This window comes from Miniopterus schreibersii, assembly GCF_964146895.1.
Source record: "Miniopterus schreibersii genome assembly, chromosome: 9".
Classification (NCBI taxonomy): Eukaryota; Metazoa; Chordata; class Mammalia; order Chiroptera; family Miniopteridae; genus Miniopterus; species Miniopterus schreibersii.
Genome location: NC_138118.1, coordinates 78,779,817 through 78,804,138, shown reverse-complemented (window position 1 = coordinate 78,804,138; position 24,322 = coordinate 78,779,817). Strand labels below are relative to the sequence as shown.

Below are 24,322 nucleotides of genomic sequence, written 5' to 3'. Positions count from 1 at the left end.
GAGCGCTTTTGCTGTCCACCTAAGTCAGGGTCGGCCACCCGCAGCCCACCCTGTCACATCACCGCATTACTCTTCTCACAGTTGGCGGTAGCCTTGTTTCTCATGCATGGCTGGCTGCCCACCTTAGACTGTGAGTTCTCAGATGGAAGAGCTTCTGTCTCTCCTGTTCTGTCCCAAATCGCCACACCTACAGTGGTACCTGTCCCATAGCAAGTGCTCAGTGGGAAGCTGTCAGGGGAGTGAATTAAACAACTTTCTAAATCGTCCTCTGAAGGCTTGTGCAAGCAGCAGGGCATTGAACCACCCGAGTGTGGGCAGTGGTGGAATCCGTGGTCAGCCCCAGCGGTCCTCACCAAGTTCTCTGACAGAGACCCGAGCAGGTGTCCTGTCGGGCGGGTTGCTTGGGCTCCGCGGGTGGCCTGGAATGAGTCCCCTCACCTCTTGGTGCCCTCCTTAGCTGCGAACAGTGGAACGAAATGAGGAAAACACTGCTCACGTCAGCTTGGCTCCCATGGATGAAAAGGGCTTTACGCTCATAAATAATGAAAATGTAATGAAGTGACACAGGCCGCCTCCTGCTTACTAAGAAGTAATCAAGAAGCCCCCTAAGCAGCCAAGAGAAATGTTACAAAATAATTAGTGTTTTACCTGCGACGGTGACACTTATTCAAATCTGTGTTTAAGAGCCTTACCTAATTGCATCCAAGAATGCAGTTTTCTGAGGACAAACACGGCAGGGTTCTAGAAAGTTGATGCTGAAAATAAACTCAAAAATTAAAATCAAATGAAGTTACATTTAACCTTGAGCCAGGCAGCTTGTGTGGTTAAGAATTAACCTTGAGCAAAGAGAGGCTGGCCTTGGCCTTTGGCTCCTGGGGGGGTGACCTCTAAGCCCCTGGAATGTCATAGCAGGAGTGATGGGTTTTGCCTGGGGGTTTTGGCCACCAGTCACTCTAACAATATGATTTATTATGGGGTTTTTGGGCCACATGACAACAGTCCTGAAATCCAGAGGAACTGGAACTAAAAGGCATTAACGCGACCTCCAGAAGGGGCTGGAGACGAAAGCTCAGCCACACAGGCTGCAGGTGGTTGAGTCCCAGTAAAAACTCTGGACAACAGGCTCAGGTGAACATCCCTGATTGGAAATGCCATGAATAGTGTCACACATTGTAACTGAGAGGAGTTAGTGCCTGTCCATGACTCCGCAGGAGAGGACAGCAGAGCTCCAGGCTTGGACCCCTCCTGGACTCCGCCCTTTGCATCTCTTCTGATTGTCATCTGGACACTGTTCCCCTGATTGAGCATCACCATGAGTGGGACAGCGTTTGGTGAGCTCTGTGAGTCCTTCTAGAAAATCACTGACCCTGAGGGCGACTTTGGGAACACCTCCAGGGGGTGATGTGGGAAGCGAGGGTGGACTGTGTCCCCTCTAATGTTTGAGTTGGCTAACTGTACAGTTGACCTGACCTCTCCTCAAAGGTTAACCTACCTGTCAAAATAGGCAGTTTTCTTTGTTTCTTCTTTTTTAAAAATGGGGTTTCTTTCTTTTTGATATGAAAAAATTACACAGGAGAGGATTCGGGCCTTGGATAAAATGAACCCCCAGCACCCTCATACCCTCCTAAGCGCAGGCATGTTGAGGTGTCTACTGCCGCCCGGTGACAGTGTACCTTAATTACAGACCCAGAGCGACCACTCATCCCAAAGCCGAGTTTGCCAAAGGAACAGAAAAAAGGAAAGCCTATAATGTCACATTAAAACGAACATCTCACTTGACTTAGGACCCTAGCTCTGATGGCAATTTGGGACAAGCATTAAAAGACATAAAGAGAAATGGTCCACGTATGTTCTTCTTGAAGCAACGGAAGATTGACTTGATTTTCATTACAGAATAGCAATTATCGTTATATAATTCTCTCTCTCTCTCTCTCTCTCTCACACACACACACACACACACACACACACACACACACACGTAGAGTCGGGACTCCTGGCCTGGATCTCTCCTTCTGCTTTATAATAAATGGCCAGTTTCCTTTAAAGGGAAGCACAAAGTGGGTCATCCACGAAGTCTCTGATCTTTCCCTGGGAGGAAGCCACTGGCCGCCCGGGAACCAGTATGTCCAGCACCATTGTGCTCTCGGAGTTGCAATGTTCTCTTGCACCGCCTGCCACCTGCCGCCTGCCACCCGCCAACCCCCCTACCCCCCACCTCCACCTCCCGGCACCTCTGCAGTAAGGGCGCATCTGCAAATCCTCTGGCATCCCTTCAATTCCTTACAGCTGTAAAAACCACTGCATGGAAAGAAAGGAACATTTCCTAGACCAAGAGTCCCCAGACACTTTCCCAAACCCACACATGAAGAGTGCTTTGCTCTGGTGGATTGTGGTGCAGGGGAGAGGGGAGAGGGGAGAGGGGAGAGGGGAGAGGGGAGAGGGGAGAGGGGAGAGGGGAGAGGGGAGAGGGGAGAGGGGAGAGGGGAGAGGGGAGAGGGGAGAGGGGAGAGGGGAGAGGGGAGCGGTCCTCATGTGACTGTGGCCTGTACAAGTCTGGACTTTGCGGCAGTTCACACTCAGTCTTTGGACTTCTGTGAAATCTGGGCCTGCCCTGCCTGACCTAAGAGTCCTGCTTGGCTAGCAGGTTACACTTATGTTCAATTATTTCATCTAAGATTTGGGTCTGAGTTAGGGAAAAAGCCCATTTTGGTGTTTCATACACGAGTCCCAAATATGTGAGGTCTCCTCTCTCTCTGGTATGTCACACAGAGCCTGGCCCATCTCCTGGCCTCCCTCTGGGCCCAGGCTGCCCAGCGCTGGTCTGGTCAGGGGGGCCTGAGCCAGCAGTGGGGAGGGGATTTGATATCAGCTGTTGAAATCTCAAGGGGGCCCTGGTGGGGGTCTGCCTATTGCACCTGGAGCTCCCAGCCGGCATGGGAGTCAGGGAGAGAAGGCCCCATGAGCTGGGAGAGGGGGTGAAAATAAGGACTGAGGAAGGAGACGGACACACTCGACACCTGCCCCTCAGGACAGCCTCCGCTGCAATCCAACATAATTCCAAAGATTTCACATGGATGTTTCCACACTGCACTACTCTCTGTCTCCTGGAATTTGCTCCATAACACAGCAGCAAAGGATAATACAATTATTAAAGTTTCCCAAAAGATTAAAAAAGGGGGCGTGTGTGGCTAATATGTAGTCATTATTCATTTACAAAGCTTTTCAAGTTTTTAGACAATGGACAGTTTACGATTAAAAATATTGAACTGGGGCCCAGCCGGGTGTGGCTCAGTGGTTGAGCATCGACCTAGGATCCAGGCGATCGGGGTTCGATTCCCGCTCAGGGCACATGCCCGGGTTGCGGGCTCCATCCCCAGTCAGGGGTGTGCAGGAGGCAGCCGATCAATGACTCTCATCATTGATGTTTCTATCTCTCCTCTCCCTTCCTCTCTCTGAAATAAAGATATATTTAACATATATATATATTGAACTGGGTAAAAGACCCAAATAAAATAAGAATTTTAAACCCTAGACACCTCAAAAGTAAAGTCTAATTCACAGATATTAGAATTATTTTGACCGTATAAGAAGAGCTGTCTCCTATTTCTAAAAGAACTGGCCCCGTGGAATTTGTCATACGATGGAGGAAACCCGAAGGAGGTAACATTTCCTCAGAGAAACATCTTCTGTGCTGCCTCCCTTCCCTTCTCGATGTTACAGACACAGTCGTGCTTAGGAGGCTGACTTTCTATGTCATGAGATGTTGTTCTTTGTCCTTAAAGGAAATTACAGATATTCCTTTGGAGGCGGGGGGGGAAAGGAAAGAAATGAAATTCCTGTGCAATGTATGTGTACGACCATCCGTGGTATCCAGGCGGATCTGTTTAGTTCTGTAACGACTCATAAAAATCTCACAGCCGTGGTCGTGGCTGCGTTTTCGGGTTCTTCTCAGAAATTCCACCACTGACATAAAACACACAGGCAAGGCCGTGCCGGTGTGGGCACCGCGGGGCTGCTCTCTCTTCTTTATTCTCTCCAGCGTTACTTAGATGTTGTACAGTGAACACGTATTATTCTTATAAAGCAGAAACAGCACAATTTTTTAAAGGACGGCAATGCAATCTTCTCTTACACAATCTCATTCAGTGTCACCAAAGAGAAATGGTTCATTTTTAAACTGTTCCCCAGATTCATCAGTGAGAACCTACCTAATCAGAGGAGAAAATATCAAAAATCAGAGAGATAAGTGGCCGAGCCAGGGCCCAGACTCTCCATAGAAAGGAAGGGACACAAGACAACACGGTACCAGTGCTTCCCATCTACCATGTGACAAGGCGGCACTGCCCATTGACCTCAGTCCTTGGGGAGCAATCTCGCCCACCAGGTAGTCACAGTCATGCCTATTCTATAGACAAAGCATCTGAGACACAGCTACTTGCCAGGGCCACACAGCGAGACGGTGGCAGAGCTGAGATAAAGTCCAGCTTGGTGTCACCCAACGTGCTGTCTGTCTATTGCTTCCTTAAAGCCCCCATAAGGTTTGGTCCTTCCTGGAGAACCCCTGAGAACGAAACTGCCTTCCCATCATGACCCTATTTATAGTCTTTCTTTTGCCACATGTATGCTTGGGAGAAAAGAAGAGACTCAGGACCTGCCAGACACTGGCCACCCTCACTTGAAAACACATGAAGACGCATCTATGGGCTGGGGAGTGAGATCCCCAGCAGGGCGAGCGACAGGCAGGACTGTCCAGCTCTACCCTCTTCAGAATTGTTTCCAACACATTCCTGCCTCTTCCAGGAAGGAGCGGCCGGCGGGGGAAGGGTGCTCTGTCCCCACACCGGGGGGGGGGGGGGGGGAATACGAGTTCACCTCCCGCCACACCCCATCCTCCAACCTCAATGCACAATTACCCCAAGAGAGTTTCCATAAACACCCAACCTGGGTGCACAGCCCGGTACACAACCTCGCGCCCCGCTGTGCCGCTGTAGCTGCTGCAGCGACGTGCAAAGCCAGAAGGCGAGCATCTGCCTGGCCACCTCACCATTCCCATTCTCCCTCCTCCTGTTGAGTCGTTTCTCACGCCTTCTGCCAAGGTGCTCATCCCATCCCTGCTTGCAGGCCAGGGATCGCAATATAAAATAAACCACCAAAGGGGAAAAGAATAGAAATTTGCAAAAAAAAAAGACTAATCTCTGCAGGCCTGCTCTCCAGTTTTTGTTTTCAACACATTCTTTTGACATGGGATGAAGACCAAAGGTGTAGACTTCTGGGGCCCGGGGAGAAGCATAGGCTTGCTGTTCGATTTCGGACAGACAAGGGCCCAATCGAACTCTGCAACTGGGGAAGGGGAGCTTCCAAAGAGGACTTACACGTGTTAATCACTTAATTAACCGAAGAAATGACAGCAGCCAACAACTAAGAGCACTTGCTATGTGTGGGCAGTGGGTTGAGCATATGCATTGATGTTCTTAAGCTCACTGACCCTGACTGACGACTCTTCAAGGTAGCTTCTTTTATTACCCCCACTTTACAGACAAGAAAACTAAGGTTTAAGAGCTCAGATGATTGCTCCAAGTTGTAGAGCTGAGCTGGACTTGTCGCCCTGGGAGACCACAGAGTTCTTAATTGCTACGCTCTACCGCTTCCCAGCAGACCTTCAAGTGATAGGCATTAGCCTCCAAATAAAACCTCGATTGCCTGTCTAGCTGCTAACCTCACCCCAAAGTCTTACATGAAGATCTTTCCATTTCATTAGACAAGAGGTGGGGTCCATTTAGGGGGTGGCACAAGGAGAGAGAGAAGCAGAACCCAGAGGATTCAAATTATAACAGGAAAATGGATTGAAGGAGCTCAACGCATGTGCTGGAGCCAAATGGTTTGGCAGATGCTGCCATGATCGGGGATTTGTGATGACAGGGGCAGTCCCTTTTCCACCCCACTTTGAGCTGCCTTTATATAACTTTATCTTTTATGTCCAAAGATCAAATAAAAAAAGATCACATTTAATGAGAACTAGGGGAAATAAACTGGTGGCAATTAAAGAGTAAAAATAACTTCTCTGTGGCTTCAGACCACAGGCGTTTGCTCTTTTTAAGAGGCTCAGGCAAATCACTTAAGGCCTTTCAGGCTGTGTTGGTCTCACATTTCCTCCCACACCCATGGTGGTTAAAGTTATAGGCAGTCACAGCTCTTGAACCCCTGGAATTGTGCAGTAAGTAGAAGTACAACCCGGCCAAGCTCATCAACTCACAAGTGCGACCTTGTAACACAGAAGCCAAATCCAAGTCTCCTTCGTAACCGGTTGCTTTGCATAAAAGGGGGTTCATCAGAGTTAGAAAGCGTTATGGAATCTCTACTCTTAATGAGAGACCTTCCTCCCTCCACCCTCAAGCTCTGATTCCACTCTCTTCTGACTCTGGAAACAATGCCTCATAGTTGGCCAAGACCCAAGGAATCATCATGTCAGTGCCTTGTTTTCCACGTGCAGATCTGTCTGGGTCTAGACCATGAGGCAGATCCGAACTCTTCCTCAGACTTAGAAGAACCAAGTTCACTCAAACACCCACAGGCAGCCCGAGGGATGCGAGATTTCCACCTCTGCCCTGTACCACTGTGGTTCGGACCAGAACTTGGGAAGCACTCATCGATCTTCGAGTCAAGCTAACACCTGGTGAAATCTCAGGTGTCACCAGCTTTCCAATGAATCTACATACACTCAAAAACAGGATCCCCTATAGGGTATTGCTCTGAAATACTCCCTCAAATTTCCTCACTTGGGATCTAATGTGGGACTGACTCAAGCAAGATGAGATCAGCTGCTGAACAGGAAGATGTAGGAGCATTTACCCCATACTGTGGGAGCCCTTGTTTTGTACACCGAGATGATTGACACACTCCATGCCAAGGTCAAGTCCAGCCTTGGTCTTTAACCCAACCCCATACCCCAGAACACTGCACTTACCGGTAGAAAGTAGCATAGTCCACCGTTGAGTGGCAGGTCTGGAACTCCCAGGATTTGAGTTTCTGGCACTCTCGATGGGCTCGGAGCTTCACCTTCACCGTCCCCTGACACAGTTCGGGCACTGGTTTCCTCCGGGGCCTGTTGCAGAACTCATTGGACTCCACCCTCCAGGACTCGGCAAAGTCATCCACATCGAACTTGAAATTTCCATCCCCGCCAATTAAGTCATCGCGCTTATGTCCATTATAGTTGCCACAGAGGCCACAGAGTTTGCCCTTGAGATGGGGGGCAGCCATGACTTCCACAAAACTGTCTCCATCCCAGGATATTTCCAAACCTAGAGAAAAGAAGAAAAGGGGATAAGCCGCGCTTGAATCCAGCAACAATTCCCAAGTGTATCCATCCTTACACAGCACATGACTACCCTCTAACCGGGGACACGAAGGTCTGTCCAAATTCTTGGTCACCTTTTATCCTTGCCATATTAAATGTTCTGTGAAATTATGAGACTCACTTGTTAGGACTTAGAATTTTCAAACTGTATAAAGTTTGCCCTTATAATGAACCTCATGGATCCTGGTTTGACTTGTAAATAGCTACTCATTGACCACAGTATTCTAGGGTATATATTTTTGCCCTTTCCAGAGTAATTGTGTTGGTCCAAACCATGATTTCATTTACCCAACAATTACTCTAATGTGAAAATGCGAAGATGACAATGATGATAGCTTTTAACGTAATTTTTTCTTTATCCCAAAATCCCCTAGATGATCACAATCACCACCAAATGAAAATTTTCAAATTATTTGCTATGGTGACTTGTATTAAAGCAATAAGTATGTAGCTTCTGAATACACCCTTTTCAAAGGACAGCACTCAAATAAATGAAACGTCTTCAGCGTTGGAGGCCACCAGGCCATGGGGCAAAAATTCCTGCGCTGAAGAGAATGAACTGGCGCGCACACTCTTGTTTACCATGGAAACGGTCCCCCTCCAGAGGGCACAGAAAGGAGGCCCGGCCTGGTTTGCAGAACTGACATCTGAAACACTGAACGGTTTTTCTGAGAGCGCATATTCCTCCAGAAATGCGTGCCGAGGCTTCCAAGAGCCACTCCAGCCAATGACCCCACTGGATGGTAGACTTTGTGTCACACAGAACATCCAGATTATGCTGTCACAGGTGGGACAGCCACATGCTGCCTTGTCACACACAGATCAGTCTGACTAGGTCAAGAAGAAACGTCTTCATTCCCATCCTGATCCTGTGTGGGGGACACTGTCCATTAGAGAAGGGAAAGGCCTCCGTGAAAGCCGTTCGAGGCCCTGGCCAGTGTGGCTCTTCTGGTTGGAGCGTCACCCCATGCACTAAAGGTCACCCGTCCAATTCCAGGTCAGGGCACGTGGCCAGGCTGGCACTCGATCCCTGGCAGGGATGCGTGTAGGAGGCAGCTGACCGATATTGCCTCTCTCACATGGATGTTTCTCTCTCCCCCGCCTTCCTCTCTCTCTAAAAATCAATTAAAACATATTTTTAAAAAGCCTTTTGAGGGTCAATTCAAAGTAAATGTCAAGCTCTTCTAGTCAGGAAGTTTTTCTTTGTCCCAAATACGTGTTAGAGTATTTCCTACTGTCCTCCTGGCAATACCCTGGCAGTGCCCGAGCCCCCAGTGAAGGCAAAAGAGCCACCTGGGGTATGACCACCCAGGGAGCATCTGCAACAGGCCACTGTGCACTTCTGCCCCAGGACTTCTCCTTCTTCACTGTCACTGTCTCCTAGGAGTGACAACCCACACAAAGAAAGAAGGTCTTTTTAATAGAAAAAAATCCCCTCTTGTGTGGTTTTTAATCTTACTCTCTTGGGTTTTTGACAAAAACGAGCTTTTCCTTTAGCCAGTTCTGAGCATCTGGAAAGAACAAGCCGACTCTACTCCTGGAGGACTCTGCCTTTGTTCTTCCAGGATCGAGTGAGGCTGAGCGAATGTTCAGAGGATGCTCCGAAGTCAGGGAAGAAGGTAGTGATGGGAAAGGAAGGGGAGGGCGGGAGAAGGGAAAGGATCTTGCTTGGATATAAAGCTGGCATACGGCAACATCAGAGTGATGGGAGATCCGTTAGAAACGCCCAGAAGTAAGATGCTGAAGCCAATACTCCCTAAGTCTGGACAGGGTCCAAGAGCGGAGAAGGCTGGCCAAGTAGCATTCCTGAGAGCAGGCCACACAACTGCCACGAGAAAGAGCTACAGAGCTGCTTTAGGGAGAGTTACTGGTAGGATAAACCAGTGGCCTTAAACTGGATTTCTCGAGAAATAAACAGAAAGGCCCATATGTAAATCACTGTATGGTAAATTAAAGGAATAGACGCTTTCTTAGTTCAAGGCCCATGGTAGAAATAAAAAGCTGAGAGTTCAGAAAAGCACTTAAATAGAGTTGGGTAAAGATGCAAGAAACATGGTCACAGGAAAGTCTCTCTTGGGAGAAATCTGATGAAGAGAAGACAGTGATTGGACAAGGTAATTAGAAAAGGGACACCCTGAGAATATCCACACGCTGGGCTGACCTCCCATGTGGATCTCTGAGAAGACGGTGTCAACGCTGACAACCACAACTATCACATACAATGATTTATACGTCTACATCCACATCATCTAACAGTGTCTGGCACGTAGCACATACTTCCTAAATGAATGGATTACCCTGCAAATTGATATATCATGCGAAGCCAAGGAAATTGTGAATTTCATGCTAGTTAAGACGCTGAAATAACAATTTTGAAAAAAGACAAGCAAACTATAATATGATTTGTAATACACTCTCTGAGGTATAGAAGAAACTTAACCTTACAAGCCCGTAGCCAGGCAGCTGCCCAACAAGAGAAACGGGGGGGGGAGGAGTCAATTCCATCCACACTCTGACTTTTACAGCACGATTCCAAAGACTTTTCCATGCTGCAAAATTTTCCAAACTACAAATCTCTTTCCTAGACAGCAGGCAAGTACTCTTCTTCCGAGAGCCACAACGGTGGAGAATTTCTATCCAGAGAAGCTCCAACATCATCACTGACAGCGATATAATAAATTTGAGACTTTGGCAACTGAGTTCATGGGAATTCAGCTCACAGTGAACAAGGCAGTCATTGTGTTCTTCCTCTGCGATGGACTGGTGGTCCACGCGTGCTTGGGGAGACCCATGGTGCTCTTAGGAAGCTCTTCTTAAAATCTTAACATCCCACTCATAAAACATGGTCCCAAAGTAAGAGAATAATTTTTGACTCACTCTTTTCTTTGTTATTATTATATTAAGAGGGTTTTCATGGGCCAATGCTACCTTTCCTATTTTGAAGAGGAAAATTATTCAAGGACAGATGCCTTTGTCTATTGCTCTCTCATACACATGTGTATTTGCATGACTTTTTTTACCCTCTACATGAGTAAACTCTATAAAAAGTAGGTTATAGCAGTGATAGGCAAAAAAGCCTAATGATTGTCATAGAAGAAATTGCTCTTCCAAAGGGTATTTTAAATAAGCATCTTATGAGATGAAAACATCAGGGAAGTGTGGGCTGGGGCTCCTCCTTTCGGCAGCTGGGATGAGTTTCCCAGTTCTCTGCATGGGAAACGAGGTAGAAACAAGGGGCAGAGTCAGGAGGCTGGACAAAGCACAGGTCCCAGCCGGGGTGAGGGGTGAGGGGTGAGGGGTGAGGGGTGAGGGGTGAGGGGTGAGGGGTGAGCAGTGGCCACGCTCTTCCCACTGCAGGAAGGGCCTTCCAATTTCCCGCTCACCAGTGAGTGTCCTACTAACTTGTCCTTCACCTTCAAATGTGTGGCCTGGCTCCAGACCACTAGTTCTGGGGACTTTCCTGGGGGGAAGGAGGAATTGTCCCTTGACTTGGTGGTGGGTGTTTTTTGCTCCCCTTTGTTTTGAGTTTTGGTTGTTACTGTTGCTTTTGCTGTCCACTTAAAGGAGAGAGGAGGTGCGAAATCAGTAGACATGGCACGGAGGTGATTAAAAATGGATGCTCCTCTGTTCAGAGTTTACATCAAAGGAAAAGAAGAGAAAAATAATATACATACATATACATATATACATACATATATATATATATATATATACACACATACACACTCTCCAGGCTCAAGTGTAGAACTCTTGATGAACCTGGAGGGAAAGTACAATAAAAGCCACCCTCGCATGTGTTCGTGCGTTTCAGGTGGAGCTGATGTAACTCTTTCAGGTGGAGCTGATGACGGGAACAGATGGCAGAAAGGAAATCTTAAATTATTCGCCCCGTGCCGAGAGCGGGGTGGGGGTGTGACAGGGGTGGGCGGTGCTTTCTCCAACTACTAAGCTTTGCCTGGTGCCCTCTGGGCTCCCCCACATATTACTGGGTAAGCAGCTACCGCCTAGTTCCACCTGAGGGACAGGCTGTCTGCGTGCTCCAGCAGGTGACTCTGCCATGAAGTCACCCCTCCCCGGTCCCCAGCCTCCAGCTGAAGCCTTGATTCACGCTGTTACACTGGAGAAAGTACCCTTTGATCATACGAGTTTATAAAATTTCAAAAGAAAAAACTATGGAAGAAGAACCCTCAAAGGATATTTTCAATAGACAATCAATAGGTGGTAAAGAGAAACCATCCCTGGGGGGTAGTTCAAACTGGGGTTGGTAGACCAGAGTGGAAAAGACTATTGTCTGGAAATGCAGTTGTTCCACTCAAGGGACAGTGTGAACGCCAGTTGGATGCTCGGAGGGATCTAGCTCTTCCCTGGGAAGCAGAGAGCCCATGAGCTCCGGGCTACAGGAAATTGTTCGGCTTATTAAGGGAGCCACATAAATTACTTGAATCCTTGGATGGAAAAATAAACTAAATTGGAAAGCTAAGTTCAAGGCCTAGAAGAGTTAAATTCACTAATCTGATCACGGTGGGGATGATGTATGACTATTTCCTTTATAGCCTCAGCCCTTGCTCACTTTTACAATGTGGGGTCCTTGCAAAGAGCACACTTATCCCGTAAGGTACAGCCAGCGGGGAGGGGAGCAGTGTGGGACCTCCTGTTAGCAATCTCTGAGCACCCGGGATCCCTTTGAGAATTAGAGTGTAGTAGACTAACAATTTCCATATCAATAGAACCCACTGTGCTCACAGATAGGCAAGGTGCTTCTAATTAGTGCTGCTTAATAAGGTGTCATCTTGTGCACATTTTACAGGGAGCCACCAACTGATGCCTCCTTTCTAGGAATGAGCTGAGGCCTCTATCTGCAGAGTGGCCAGTCATTCAAATATGACAACGGGTGTCTAAGTTTTCTGAGCAGGACTCATCCCTCTAAAGTTGAATGAATGGAGCTCTTCACATCTGTCATGTTCAAAGTCAAGAATGGGAATGTTCGCCCCTTTAGAGAATGTTGCAGTGCATTAACACTGAGCATGCACTCACTGCAGCCATGGTGCACTATCTACATAAACGTTCCCTGGGCTTCTCCTTAGCTTCATGCCTAGTTTAGCTAGGCTGGCATTCCATAGGCTAAATCAAATTATCCAACATATATTTGGCTTGAATTGAAACAATTCACAGGGTTCTGGAGATAGAGTAGAGCACAGTCTCTATAACCCCTCAAAAGTGCCCGCTTTATCCAATGTTTCCTTTTTGGATCTAGATGACCTAAAGGAACTGGAGCCCAACTGATGCTTTTACATTGTTAAATTCTCATCAATGCAAAAAGCAAGATATATGCTGATTCCCTCAAGTATCACACTTAAGCCCTGGCCAGTGTTACTCAGTGGTTAGAGTGTTGGCCTGGGCACCAAAGGGTCATGGGTTCGATGCCCCCCCCCCCCCCCCGTCAGGGCTAGTGCAGGAGGCAACCAATTGACGTATCTCTCTCATATCAATGTTTCTCTCTCTCCCTCTCTCTCTCCCCCTCCCTATCTCCCTTCCACTCTCTCTAAAAAGCAATGGAAAAAATATCCTTGGGTGAAGATTAACAAAAAACAACAAAAAGCATCACACTTAAAGAAATAGCATAGGCCAGGAAATCACGCAGTCCAGCATCCAATTAGCAAACGGTATGAACTAACCAAAGGAAGCATGAAAGGAACCACGGGGGATATAGCAAAAGGGAAACAAGCTGAGCTCACACTTTGGGGCTAATACTGAAGAGTGGAATTGTGCTTCTAAGACGTCTCTTAGGTAGCACCTCCCAGACAAAAACCTGCACCTCACTGAACCCCTAGGAGTAACCTAGCAACCGTGAACAGTTTGGCTCCTGGAGATGTACCTGCCCCTGGAGGGGACAGACAGAGGCCAGTGGGCCTCAAGCAAAGGGCTGCTGAGAAAGGGCCTCAGGGGTCAGCTCCCTGTGCCCAAGGCCAGGGGGAGAGCTCTCCGAGGGAGCATCCCAAGCGTCCTCCAGCTGGAGCTGAGGGTCCCAGCCATCAACCCCCCGAGCATCCTTCCCCAGGGTCAGGAACTGACAGGGCTGCCGGTCACACAGCCCCGCCTTGCCCTCCCATCTGCACACCCACGCGCTGTGGTTTACTTTGGAGGACTCCCCCCTTCTTGGACAGATGCTGACAAGGAAACTCTCACAGATGTGAAACTGCACATTACTGGCTCCACTGGGAGAGACACTGACAATTCCAAGCTGGCCATCCAAGGCCTAAAATTAGCACCAAAACAGAAGAGGTTATATGGAGAGCAGGGTGGCTGTTTTTGGAATGAGAATGGAAAGGCACTGGGTGTCCCGGGATCGCAAGGCTGGCGGAGGGCGTGCACGTTTCTCCAAATGTTCGAGGGCATCTCCAAGGTCTCCTGACTGCGGCTGGGACCCTTCTGGGCCTCGGGGCCTCCCTGCCGCCCCTGCGCGCTCGGTGGCGCTGCTGAGCGGCTTGGTGCGGCAGAGGGACACAGACAGCCCCGTGCTTCCGGAAGCCCACCTGCTTTGGTCGTCACTTTGAGCAGGTAGCCGTCCAGGTCGACGTGGAAGTGCGGCGCCTGCCAGGGCAGCGCGATGCGGGAGCCGTTCCAGCGCACGGTCAGGTGCTGCTGGAGGCTCACGGTGCCCGCGCCCAGCACCAGCTCCACCGACTTGGTCCAGGAGAAGGAGCGGGTCCTGCGCGCGTCGTTCCTCACCAGCACCTGGAAGGGCGAGGCAGGGGAGGAGCAGTCTTTCGTCAAAACGTACTGACACGTCCCCTGAAAGTTAAATGTCCGTCCGTCAAAAGTGTTGTAGTGGGGATCTCCGAAAACCGTGCAAACGCCGGGCTCTGCGGGTGAGTGAGAGACAAAAGCAGCGTCATAAACGGAGCGCGGGACGCGGGCAGACACCGGGGGCCCTCCCGCAAACCTGGAAGGCGCCCCGCGGGCGGGGGCCTTGCAGAGATGCTCAGCGCAAGCCCCAAACCAACCGGCTCACGAGACAGAGTCTGGCCGGCCGGTGGTTTTAAAAGTCTGTGCCAAACCGCACGGGCCACGTTAGAAGTTATTGATAACACTTGGGAATTTTCAGAGCATCTCCGTTTGGGAGCCTGGATAGGCTTCTGTGTTCTCAATGTAAGGGCCGGAGAAACGGGCCTAAGGTAGTTTGGTAAATAGACACGGCCTAACTTTATAACCCATATAAGCAAGAACAAAACATAAGCAAGTAAGAGGCGGCAGCTCAGACGACAATACACCAAAACATAGCGTTATTTCTATTTAACGAATTAAAAAATTTGGAAACGTGGCTTTCTACATGTTACTCGTGGTTTTAAGCAAAAGTAGTAATATTCAACACATATATTTACTAAGGACAAATGAACAGAATTGCCAAATGGATGCACGTTAATACCACTAGAAACCTGGTACTGATAAAATTAAGAGTCTCTATGCGTTTTACAGAAATACAAGGTTCCTATATTTTGATCTGTGTATCACAATCTAAAGTTGGATAAAAATAAATAAATCATAAAACCCATCATTATTTAGTAAATTTAACAAATTCCAATGAATTCATCACTTCAAAATACCTTTAATTCAGATACTTAAGAGACCCAAGTAGAGTTTTATATTTAGAGGTAGCTCACAGATTTGTATAGAAAATTAAATATTATTCCTTTTTTAAAACAAAATTGGGCGTTGATCTGTTCTCCATCTAAAGGTATTTTCTCTATTTTCAAGGAGACATGAACAACCAGGAAATCAGGAATTCTGTTAGAGAAATCAGCCCAAATGATGGAAGAAGTATAACAAATAGCACAATTTCCAGTCGATGCCAGAACAGGTCACAACTATGAGACTATCACATAAGCAACTGCTCTGAATATCTAAGGGGACAATTAAGAGTCAAGACAGAGGTAGGATGTGTCAGCAGATCTGATAGGACCGATGGGACCTATGGCAAACATTTGCTTTTAATATCTAAAGTGTTTGGAGAGTAAGGTTGTTTCATGTTCTGATACATTAGGTCATTTCAAATGGCAATTTTATGTCACTCCACATAAATCAGAGGTATTTGGAATCTGATAGAGTAATTGGCCTACGTCAGCTTTCCTTGCCAATATTTGATAGAGACTCAAAAAGAGAGATTGGGGCATGTACAAATATTCTAAAGACCATATCCAAGGCGCCATCTGGGGAGGAGGGAATAGGAAGAGGGAAGGAGAGACGAGCTCTGAAAGGTCAGCAGCGATATCTGAATCTGCCTTCCATTTCTGTTTCTTCCATCCGTTCTTGGTGGCTTTCTCCATCTGACTCCGGTTTTACTCAGCTTGTTGCGGAGCCTCTGCCCCACCCCCAGCCTCCTGATCCGTCCCCCCTACTAGTGTTCTCACCAATCTAACAGCCCCAGGCAGCAACTTCTCAGTCCTTTCTCCATGCGGTTACTTTCAAAATTCCCTTATCACATATTTCCCTCACATTCTAACAATCTCTCCCTGGTGTGAAAATGACGCTTTCTGGTTGACAGGGAACTAGGCAGTTCCTGGGGACCCCCCCAAGTGACATCAGGAGAATTATAATTCAGAGTCAATACTGCCCTGTGACCACCTGATGCATCAAACTGAAGAGAAGGGCTTCTTTCAAGTTCTTAACTCCACAGACTCAGCAAGAAAAAAGCGGAACCAATTAAGGCTTTCGAGCCTTTGAGCTTGTAACAGATGGGCCTCAGCCTGAAAAGGCCAGGACACCACGGGGTCTGAAACTATCCTCTGGAAGAAATCCTCCCTCAGCTGTGAGCGGGCGCAGGGAACACCCGCACCTCTGCCCAGAGTCTGCAGTGACATCTTCTCCTGAACCAGGGACAACCACTGCTTCTCCTGGTGTTCTGATGACAGCCGCCTCAAAATGATCACTAACAGAAACAGTGATAGCTCACATTTACCGATAATTCGGGGCATACCCTATGTTCTCTATGCCTACTGATCATGGATTCATTCATTATAAGAAAGTAGATATTTAGATTGTCTCCCAACATTAAACAAACAGCTAAGCACTTGGTAGCAAATCCACAAAATGAATTATTATGTGGTCACTGAAAAAGTGTGTGAATAATATTCCTGATTGAGGAAATGCTTATCACATGTTAACTGGAAAATAGGAAACAAAACTCTATCTTAACTGTCTTACAGTAAATACAGAAACACACACACCAAAACTGTAAACTGGTTATTTCTTGGTGGCAGAATCGTGAGTGATACTTTTCCCCTTTTCCTTATGCTTTTCTGATTTTGTTTTCATTGCTATGTGGTTTGTTTTAAAGAGTCAAAATGTGGGTGCCTGTAGGTAAGTCCAATTATGTGACAAAGCAAATCCTCAAAGGAACAACAGAAAACATACCGTCTTGAGTGGCCCTGGGGGAGTCTGAGCTGACTCAGAACTGGGCAGAAAGCAGTGAGGACATCCAGGGAGACCAGGCAAGGGAAACCATGTGTGACAGGGTTGTCAGGAAAGCGATTTTTCAAGAGGCCCTAACTTGTAGAAGAGAAGGGTTTGGAGATCAGGAAGATTTTTCTGGGGAACAGCAGTATACAAGAGGCCAGCAAAACTTCATGACTGCAAAGATGCCTGAGAATTATGTGTCACACTTGGGGACATTTGTAGCATGAGCTAAAATAATTTTGAAGCCTTGGCCCTTTTTCCTGGCACCTCAAGGTCCCTGTACCAGGTCCTGCAGGGACAGCAAACACGTACACTGAAGAGTGACTGAAAGTGAGAACCTCAGGGTTACACAAAAGTCTGCCCAGCTGAAAAGGAACAAAGCTGGAGAAACTCTTAGGGGACACAAGTGAACATTGTACTCTCACCGAATATTTTTCCAGCAGACACAATGAAATGAGCTGCAATCCAAGGTGTCCAGATGTCTGGTCACAGTCTCTGGAAAGCTTGGGGTGATCGCTAGAGCTAAATAAACAGGCCCTTCTACAACTAACCTTGAATAAGTGTAAGTCAGAAGATGGAAAGGAGAATGAGAGTTTACCCTAGTGGTACTTTCTTCATAGTCTTTTAAGTCAAGTAGCCAGATTTTTATTTTGGTTTGCTTTCAATATATGTATACAAGGGCCTAGGCAAGGGTAAAGGGTTAGAAGTATATAAACTCAAATATAAAGAGTGCTGTTGTGTGTTTTTTCTCTTGGGTTGTGGAATTACGGGTGACATTTATTTTCCTTTCTTGTTTATGTGTATTTACAATATTTTTTACATTTACATTCATTATTTGCAATGACTATGTATATTTTGGAATAAGGATATTTGCTTTAAAAATTAAAAATACTGGATTAAAACATTGCTTTGATGTTGCATACTTTAATAAGATTGCTATAAGAATTAAGAGAGTCGAGCTGCTTCTGAAAACATAATCCCAATGCTTTTCTCTTAACCTCATCAAGTACATTTATTTCTGCCATGGGCATATTTATCCTAATGAAATGCCTTCCTTCTGAGAGTAGTGATTATTCTCAAAACATCCGTCAAAGAAAATTAAGGGGAAATTATACAACTCTGTGCTATGAAGAAGAAAATAAGAGAAATTGGGTACAGTCCAAGCCCCTTCCCCTAAAACACAACAAAACAAAAACAGAAAAGCATTAGGAAGGAAAAAAAACTATCATCCATGGTTCTGCCATCGAGAAATAACCGCTGTTTATAATTGGGGGGTGGTGCATTTGTATATTTTAACATAGTTAATATTATCCTGTACATGAAATTTTATATCCTGTTCACTGAACATGTCACAAGATTTCCCCAGTCATTAAAATCACTTTGAAAACAGAAAATGACTTTCATTGTCCATTATTTCTGCAAAGAGAACATTCTCTCCAGCTCATCATACCACATGCACACGGATCAGTGCATTTTCAGAGAAGTGTTCTAACCACGAGAAAGTCTAGTCAATAAAAAACAAGGCTTTAAACTTTTCTCAACACAGATTGCAGGGAAACAGGCTGTGTTGGACTCCAGGGTGACTGGGAACCCCAGGTGGGGAACAGTCATCATGATGATGTCAAGTTTGGGTCAAGAACCAGCAAAGGCTGGGATCAGAAACCCTGAAGAGCTGAAGAGATGAGCTGCACATCTCCATGCTGACCCAGCTTCCAGCTTGAAAGCCACCTTGGAGCTCTGCAAACACTCCCTGCTATGAAAAGAGGCCTGGGTTTGAATCCGTCTTGCTGCACTTAACGGATTCAAAACCATGGACCAACTACCTACAAACCTCAGTTTGCTCACCTACAACATGGGTCTAAGAACAACTACCTTGAAGGGTGGTTATAAAGATAAAGGTAACATTGCAAGAGTTCTGAGAGCATCATAGATGCTCAGAGAGTAGTCAGTGTTGGTTTTATTATTATAAATTCTATGCAAATCCAGCGAATAGCTATCCACGGCTGGCTAAAATAGGGCTGGACAAGGCTGTAATGTACACATAACACGTAGATTTGTTGAAATTTTGAGTTCACCTATAAAATGCAGATTGGGGGCTAGAATGGAGTGAGCCTTCCAGGCCAGAAGAAGGATGTGAGTAAGTCATAAACACGGAAAAGATCACAACTAGCACAAGAAGATCAAGAGACCGATCTGACCAGAGTGGGGAGTTGCTTCAGGAGATGTGAGAACTCAAGCTGTCTAAATAAATTGGCCTGAGATTTATTGCCGGCCTGAGAAGTTTAAATATATTCCAAAGAACCAACATTTCTTAACGTGTTTCCTACGAGACATCAATCCTGCCTGTGGCTCTGCCAAAGTAAGTAGAAATAAACAAAAGCTCTGTGGCTCAAACGAGTCCGAGAGGCTCCCTCCTCTCCGTCACCCCCCGAAAGCCTACCCTGCAGGCTGGCAGTAAAGGGCTGCGCATTCTGTAGTGAGGAAACCCATTCCAGCTTACTTGACCCGGCACTTCCCAAATGTATTTAATCACAGAACCTTGTTTTGAAAACATTACTCATGACTACCCCTCAGCCCTGGCGTTTTATAAAACAAACTTTGGGAAACTGTGCGAGAGACCAGTGCAGGAAGCCGGGGTGGGTTCTTGCGGAAGCCAAGTTTGGGTCCTGACAGCGGCAGGCAGAAAGGAAGGGCCGAGGGAGGAAGGACAGAAATTAGTTGCAGGCACCAGGATGAGGGTCTGGCTGCCGTGGAAATGGGAAGAAAACCATGGATTAGAAAAACAAGGCAAAGAGACGATCCACCAGACTTGAGGACTGATTAGCAACATGGGAGAGAAATGCCAAAAGTATGAGAAATAACATTAAGGCTCAAAACCTGCGCAGCTGGGACGATGGGGGAGCCAGAATCCAGTCAATGGACCGGGGTTGGAAACGGCCATTCGACCCTCCATCCAACTCCCAACACAGACCATTTGGACAATCAAAGGCTGCAACGGCTAAAACAGGGTTGGGCGAGGCTGATAAAATTCAAATGCAGTACTTGAAAGGGGAGTCTGGCCTCCAAAAAATGAGCAGCTCATACCTGCCACGTAACATCTTATCAGGAAGCCATGCCCTGGCCGGTGGCTCAGTGGTTAGAGCGCCAGCCTGCGCACCTAGGTTGCAGGCCCGAGCCTGCGTGTGGGAGGCGACCAATCGATGTGTCTCTCTCACACTGATGTTTCTCTCTGTCTCTCTCTCTTTCTCTTTCTCCCTCCATCCCTCCCTTATACTCTCTCTAAAAATCAATAGAAAAAAGATCCTCAGGCAAGGATTAACCACAAAAAAGCCATCACACGATAGGGACGTGGCCGTCAGAATAATCTGAACCGAGGAGAGTAACTCCGGAGGGCTGCCGTGGAGGCAGGGCTGTGACTCACAGGGTGGAGAGGAGCAATATCGGAGCGGGAGCTCTGCGGACTGAGGGACCAAGGGCCCAGCAGGGGCGCGGAGCCGGGGCTGGGCCTGCGGCGAGAAAGGATGGAACAGCCATAAATACGAGCTTCACGCCAAGGGAGCTGTGACTGCAGCCAGGAGTCCTTTCTCCAAACTCCCAGGGAAGGTGAGAACTTAAGAATCGTAACCCAGGAGTCCGAAGAGGTGAAATGACCTCATAAACATAGGTAAGGCTTTAAAAGGTGAGCAAATACACCTGCTTTCAAACAGAAGTCCCTAGTCACGGAGGGAGGAAAGAATTGGCGAGCTTCACATGCATTTGAAGGCACACCTCCAAAACTAATCAAAACATAGTCCATCGAGAACACAAACCAGTGCTTCAAAGTGTGGGCTTCGGAGCCTCCTGGGCCTGGTATTACCCTATTTAACCTCTCAACCCTCAGGTGTCCTTTGTAAAAGGGGGGTGACTAGACTAACGGCATCTGCTCCGTGGATCACGGTGAGGATGACAGAACGCACGGAGAGCGGGTATCCCAGCGCCGGACACAGGCTTCCACGCCAATCGTCGCTGGCAATGGGAGCAACCTAGTGCCACCAGAAGCGGCAGTTGTTGCTCTCATTTTGCTCACAGGAGCTGTGACCCCCGAGAATAAATCCGCCTCAGCTCGGCACAGCCACGCGCAGTTATCAGACAGCATTTCCCACAAAGTGCGCTCGCTCCCCGGTGTCAGAGGGCGGGGTTGTGTCCTTTGTGGGTGTTCTCACCTGGCTGTATGTTAGGTGGACCCTGTGAAGGGGTTTTAATAACCAACAGCTCCTTCAATCAAATCTGGGTTCCTGCGTCTTTCTCAAGACTCAAGATGGAGACCTTGGCTCAAATGCACCTGGCGCCTAATGATGAATTTATGTATCTCTTTATGTACAAAGCGTACTGTTCAAAATTAGGCAGGAAAGTCACTTAATAACTGAATGATTTAATAAGGGTACATCTATATTAAAAACAACTTTCCCAAGCAAAGGTCCAGGGAAACCATATGATATGACAGAATACTAGAGTAGGAGGTAAAAAAGGAGGTAAAAAAACAAGAGCAGGTTTTCATCCTGTATTTCCAGTTACTACTACAGCGAGCGTGAGTCTCCGTTTCCTCACCTAGGAGGTGGGGGGCTGGTTCATTCATAAAACCCCGTGAGGCTAAGTGCCCATGAGCTCGAGCAGCAGAGCGCCTCTGCTTTTCCTCACTTCTGGTGGAAATGACGCACAACTGATTTCAGCTTAAAACTGTACCTATCTTAATGTTGTAAGTAAGAAAATTGAGGGAGATCATCACTTGCTACTGGAAATGCCTCCACCCTGAGTTGCCAGGAGGAAAAAACACCCGGAGAAATGAGTGGACATGGAAAACCCAGCCAGTCTGCCTTGTGGGGGAGAGCCGAGCCAACCGGCCCCCGCGGCCCTGAGGGATACTATCACCCCGTAGGGACCAACAATAGGTGGTTGATAAAAGACGACCCTTGCCCCGCCTGTGTGGCTCAGTTGGTTGAGGGTCGTCCCATGGACCAGGAGGTCACCAGTTTGATTCCTGGTCAGGGCACATGACTAGGTTGTGGGCTCGATCCCCAGTAGGGGGTGTGCAGGAGGCAGCGGATCAATGTTTCTCTCTTATCAACGTTTCTATATCTCTCTCCCTCTCTCTTCCTTTCTGAAATCAATAAAAACATATATATATATGTTACTATATCCCTTAGTAACTTCAGGCTCCTCCAGTGCTCCTGCCAGTGTGGGATTTCCTAGCCACCACGTGGAGGACAGTTGGGTTTTATTTGCCACCTCTGTCTGCCAGTTGGGCCCCGGGAGCAGTGACAACCCCAGCTCCAGGTGCTCATGCTGAAAGCTCAAAAGCTCGGTGGCCACTGAGCGTAACACATCCTTGGCAGGGCTGCAGTCAACACCACACATCCGTCCTTATTCCACAAGCATCTGAGCTCCGGTTTCAAATTTCCTTGCTTTCCCGAGTTAAGGACAGACTCTTGGAGTTAAGGGACCTGGAGTTGCTTATAGTCTCGGAGGCCAGAAACCTTGCTCAAACACAGAATTACTAATTTGCAGAACCTCTGTCAGGGGAGATTTCTCATAAAAGGGGCCCCAAGGTCACTGTTTCATTACACTGTTGTTGCATCCCCCCTCCCGCAGCTACTCTTTAATTGGAGATAGCTGCAGCCATGCCCAGAGACTTCACTAAGATGAGCCAAAACCAGCCGGGGCATTTCCACAGTGCCTGTGGTGGGTGCATAAAGGAGGAGGGGGGGCTCTGCACAGCAGGCTCACCGGGCTGCACGCAGCTGGAAACTAACCCTCGGGGGGTTTAAAGAGGTCACCTGGCAACTGTGAGCCTCCTTGCACCCCGAGTTGCTGGAATCTGATATTTCCTGTTACTTGTGGAACGTGTAGTTGAGGTTATTTCAATTAAATGCACATCTGTGCTCAGCATAGCCCTACCCGGCCTGGTTATGTAATCGCGGGCTTTCCTTTAGGGCTGGGTGTCTAATGGCTGCGACGAATACAGCTACGGGCCCAGCTTAATGAACCTAGGAGACCTGGGGCTGGGCATCCACGGTGCGGATGCCTTTGGCTGCGATGGTTAAGAGATTAAATTCTCTCATTTCTCTCTCTCTCTCCCCCTCCCTCCCTCCCTCTCTATACACACACACACCTCTTATCAGTGAAAAGTTTGCTACTAAGTATCATTTCCATGTCTAAAAACAGACACTCTGCCAGCAAAGAATTTATCTGATTTAGGTCTCTGTTGGGGGCTCAGGTCAAGGTTCCACTCACACAGTAAAATACCATCCCTCCTAAACCAAGAGCTACACGCACAAGGGACAGTGGCCTCCTTGGCACCTAACTCTGGGTCCCATGATGCCCAGTCCCGGCCCAGCGGGACTCACTTTGGGCTACCGCTCATACTGTGGCAAGAAACAGCACTTGCACAAAAGCTCTATAGTTTGTTTAGCTCACTTTCAGTATTATATTTTAACTAATTCATCCAAACTAAGTTTAACTCCTTTGTGTGGGGAAAGGAGAGAGAATGCCCCATGTTATCAGCACACAGCAATGCTGTTCACAGTTCCTCCAGGTCCGATTTTAACAGGATTCACTTTTTTTTCTTCCAATTTTGATAGAATCATCATCGCCCTCTCAGGCCAGCCCTACAAAGGCTGTCCTAGTCTGGGGAGGCCAGCTACTTAGTGCCTCAATTACGGCTTCTCACCTACCCAAGTGTAAATTAACCGTTATCTCTGACTGTTGCAGAGAGAGGCCTGTAAAATGCCCTCCACCTTGGCTCCATTTCCTCTTTCCTATTCCTCCCGGAGGCCCGAACAGCCCCGAGCACCACCAAGACAGACTCACCCAGTCAAGAGGCAGGAATTCTGTGGGATTTTAGAAACCGACAGTATAATGTCCCCACTGCTGAGATAAGGTCACGCTCATCTAACTGTGACAGACAATCGAAGTGAGTTTCAGGACACTGAAACTCTGCACTCAATCCACCTAGCTTATGCCTGTGTGTACACATGGAGCTCAGCATTTATTCCCGCCTCCTTCCAAGAAGGGTTTCGAGTAGTTAGCAGGCAAAGGTCCTAAGTGATTCGCACGGAAGGGCAGGTGTACGCGATGGAGCCGGCAGCAAGCTCATTCTCAAAACCGCGTGCCGTGCGAGGCCGGCTGCAAATTACTTTCTAGCAGCTAGAGCAAAGACGGTGACTTTCAGTTAGTCCAGATATAATTATGCCTTTATCATTTTTTTTGTAAGGCTAGGCAATGAAATACAGACACACACTCAAAGCAATCCAGAGGCTTCTGGTCTGTCGCGTTTCCCTCGGGGAGAAGGGCAGCCTCACCCGACCCTCCACTTCGTCTAGTAGTGTGTTGAGAGGGACTGACTGTTACTGGTACCACAGGTGTTTATTTCCCAGTTCACCTTTGCTGTTACCTCCGTTTGGAGTACCAATGGTTCACAACCAGGGGCGATTTGACTCCCTAGGGTACATTTGACATCGTCTGGGGACAGTGCTG

At 47.6% G+C, this 24,322-nt stretch overlaps 1 protein-coding gene across 1 annotated transcript in view; it reads right to left on the bottom strand.

Moving 5' to 3' along the window:
- Positions 1-24,322, bottom strand: part of BMPER (BMP binding endothelial regulator) — a 171,170-nt gene that overhangs the window by 38,317 nt on the left and 108,531 nt on the right. The window contains exons 12-13 of the mRNA XM_081146936.1: positions 13,891-14,220; positions 6,965-7,301 (exon numbers count right to left, since the gene is read on the bottom strand). Of these exons, the coding sequence (XP_081003062.1) occupies positions 6,965-7,301; positions 13,891-14,220 (667 nt within the window). The remainder of the gene's footprint in view (positions 1-6,964; positions 7,302-13,890; positions 14,221-24,322) is intronic.